Source organism: Colobus angolensis, unplaced genomic scaffold, assembly GCF_000951035.1.
Source record: "Colobus angolensis palliatus isolate OR3802 unplaced genomic scaffold, Cang.pa_1.0 Scaffold12459, whole genome shotgun sequence".
Classification (NCBI taxonomy): domain Eukaryota; kingdom Metazoa; phylum Chordata; class Mammalia; order Primates; family Cercopithecidae; genus Colobus; species Colobus angolensis.
The window spans coordinates 2,916-5,848 of NW_012113652.1; the positions used below are offsets into that span (position 1 = coordinate 2,916).

Consider the following 2,933-nt stretch of genomic DNA (forward strand, 5'->3'; position numbering starts at 1 on the left):
GTTTTTTAAATAGAGGCAAGGTCTCATTATCCTGCCTAGGCTGGTCTTGAATGCCTGGTCTCAAGTGATCCTTCTGCCTTGGCCTCCCAAAATGCTGGTATTACAGGCACGAGCTACCACATCTGGCCAAAATTATTTTTTAATGGTTGTGGTGGAGCCAATTTTCCTCATTATGTACCTACAGGGAATTAGCACACTCTCACAGTTCTTGAATACAACAAAGAATGTGGTAATGATGAGTACATACTATATATAAATTCAGCCAAACATTCACATCCAAACATCCAAAATTTAAGACTGACTTTTGATTTTAACCTAATATTTTGAAAATAAAATTTAAAATGCCCTCCAAACTATCTTTCTTTTAGGGTAGCCATCAATCATCTTCTTTCTCAATATAGGTCTTTGCATTAACCCGCGCCATCTGCCTGGCCAAGTACCTGTCTCTAGCTGACATTACAGTTTCTTCACTGTTCCGCTTTGCAAACTTGCTCACTGCTTCAGGTGGTCTCTCTGGTTCTTTACCCTTCTCTTGCCTTTCCTCTGTGAGTCTGTGTTTTGTTCCCAGGGATGATTCAGAATTAGAGGCTTTCTCCTGGTTTCTTTCTTTGTCCTTTGCTACGTTTCTCATTTTGTTGGATATTTCTTGGTCAAAAAATGTATCCTTTGCCCTAGAATTTGGGCTGCTTTCCTTTCTGTCTCGATTTCTTTCTGAAGATTGAACACTTACTTCTCGTTTTTCTCTATCTCTGTATTTATCATTATTTTCATATCTTTCCTTCCTTACTTTCATATGCTCTTCTTTCGCTTTGCTTTTCTCTTCCTTCTCTCCTTTCTCACCGTGTCGGTTCTGATCATTTTGTTGTCTATCTCTTTCTTGTTCTCTTTGGGAATACTTCTCCCTGTCTTTCTCCCTTTTCCACACTCTGTCACTTCTTTCTCTTTGGTCCCTTGCCCTTGGTTTATCTTCCTGTTCATGCCTCTTCCAATGGGAATCTCTATGACTGGCCTCTCTGTGCCTATGAGAATCCCTTTCTTTCCAGTAATCGCGGTCAGTGTAATGGTTCTCCTGGTCTCTGGATTGCTTCTGTTGGTGCTGATCTTCCCTTTTCTCACGTCCTCTCGATGTTCGTGATCCTTTCGTGTGGTGTCTGGCACTGTGCCCTCTTTCTTCACTAGGTGACCGAGAGTGGTTTTGATTCCTGTGGTGCTTGGAGTCATTCTCAGGAGTCTCTATGACCTTTTCCCTTCTGCAATTCACTCTAGTTTCTTCTACTTCATCATCCTCACTGCTCTTAGCATCAAAGTCACTGTCTGCATCTGGGTTTTTCTCCACTTTCACATCAGTTTGAAGAAAGCATTTCTCCTGTGGTATTCTGCTTTTTGAACTTACTTCATTGGAGTAGCCCCTTGATTTTTCTTCCTTTATACCAGATCTTAAAAACAAAAAAACAAAAAAGGGCAGAAAAAATGCCACATTATCAGCTGTAATAAGCAAATGAAGGGTTCATATAATTTTTATCAATACTCAAATCAATACACCTATAGTGATATATACTGTCTGATTATCCAAATGCAAAAAGGTCCTGATGTCTATGCAAACTAGTAATTTCAAATTCATACCATTCAGAATATGTCCAATATTTGTAGAAGTGAAAAGAGAAAATTAGCCCTTGTCTACTATATTACTAGAACATACAGGCAAGGGTTTGTACAGGTCTTCATTTTTTGGTAAGCCTAAGACAAAGAACAATTGGGAAAAGTAAGATATGTTCTGAATCTAAGTTCTGTTTTCGCAACATGAAGCTTAAGTTGTGACTCTCAGATTTTTTGTTTCCTTTCACTCCCAAAGTGCTGGGATTACAGGCTTGAGCCACTGCGCCCAGCCTAGAACGTACCTTATAGATTCTAACTACAAAAATGAAAATGAGGGATGTGTTTCTGACAAATGAAGACATTCGCCTACATAACCGCAATTAAGCCATCATAGTTAGGAAAGTAACACTGCTACATGACTGTCAACTCATCTTCAGACCCTGTTCAATGATCTTTAGGAAAAAGGATCTAGTCCAGAATCATTTTCATTTAGTTTCATGTCTCTTTTGTTTTCTTCAGTCTGGAACCGTTTTCCAGTCTTTCCTTGACTTTCACCACCTTGAAGCCTTTGACGTTAATGGGCAAGTTATTCTGTAGAATATCCCTCAATTTGATTTGTTTGAAGATCAATTCCTCCTAATGAAATACAGTAGGTATTTTTGGCAGGATTATCACTGGAATAGTGCTGTGTTGTTTTCCCTGCCTCCTACCAGGTGGAGCGTGATTTTGATTTGTCCCCTCACTGGTGATGTTAACTTCAATCATTTGGTTAAGGTGGTGTCTACCAGGCTTTCCACTGTAAAGTTCCTTTTCTTTTTGTCATTAATATTTTAGGGGATGGAGTTATTCTAACACTGTGCAAATATCCTGTCCTCATCAATCCATTTACTTTTTAAAATAGATTCCTGTTTTATCCAATAGATTATAATCAATTTTATTCATTTATTCATTCATTCATTTTTTGGATACAGGGTCTCGTTGTGTCGCCCAGGCTGGAGTACAGTGGTGTGATCACGGCTCACTACAGCCTCGACAAGGCTCAAGTAAGTGATTCTCCTGCCTCAGCCTCCTGAGTATCTGGGATCACAGGCGCACACCACCATGCCTGGCTAACTTCTGTATTTTGTGTAGAAACAGGGTTTCACCATGTTGCCCAAGGAGGTCTCCTGTGCTCAAGCAATCCTCCTATCCCAGCCTCTCAAAGTGCTGGGACTACAGGTGTGAAACACAGCATCTGCTTGCATTATTATTTATTTTGATGCTCAATTTGTCCCAAATTTCGCCAGTGACAGAGTCCCTTCAAGCTGGTTTCTGTGTGCTTTTGACATGTCCCCATC

At 40.0% G+C, this 2,933-nt stretch overlaps 1 protein-coding gene across 1 annotated transcript; it reads right to left on the bottom strand.

Annotated features, from left to right (window-relative positions):
• Positions 1–361: 361 nt before the first annotated feature.
• LOC105505394 (nuclear speckle splicing regulatory protein 1-like) lies at positions 362–1,436 on the bottom strand (the record flags this gene model as incomplete). The annotated part of the gene is made up of 1 exon (XM_011933209.1): positions 362–1,436. A coding segment is annotated over one exon (1,060 nt), but the record flags the coding sequence as incomplete, so codon positions are not given.
• Between the last annotated feature and the right edge of the window lie 1,497 nt (positions 1,437–2,933).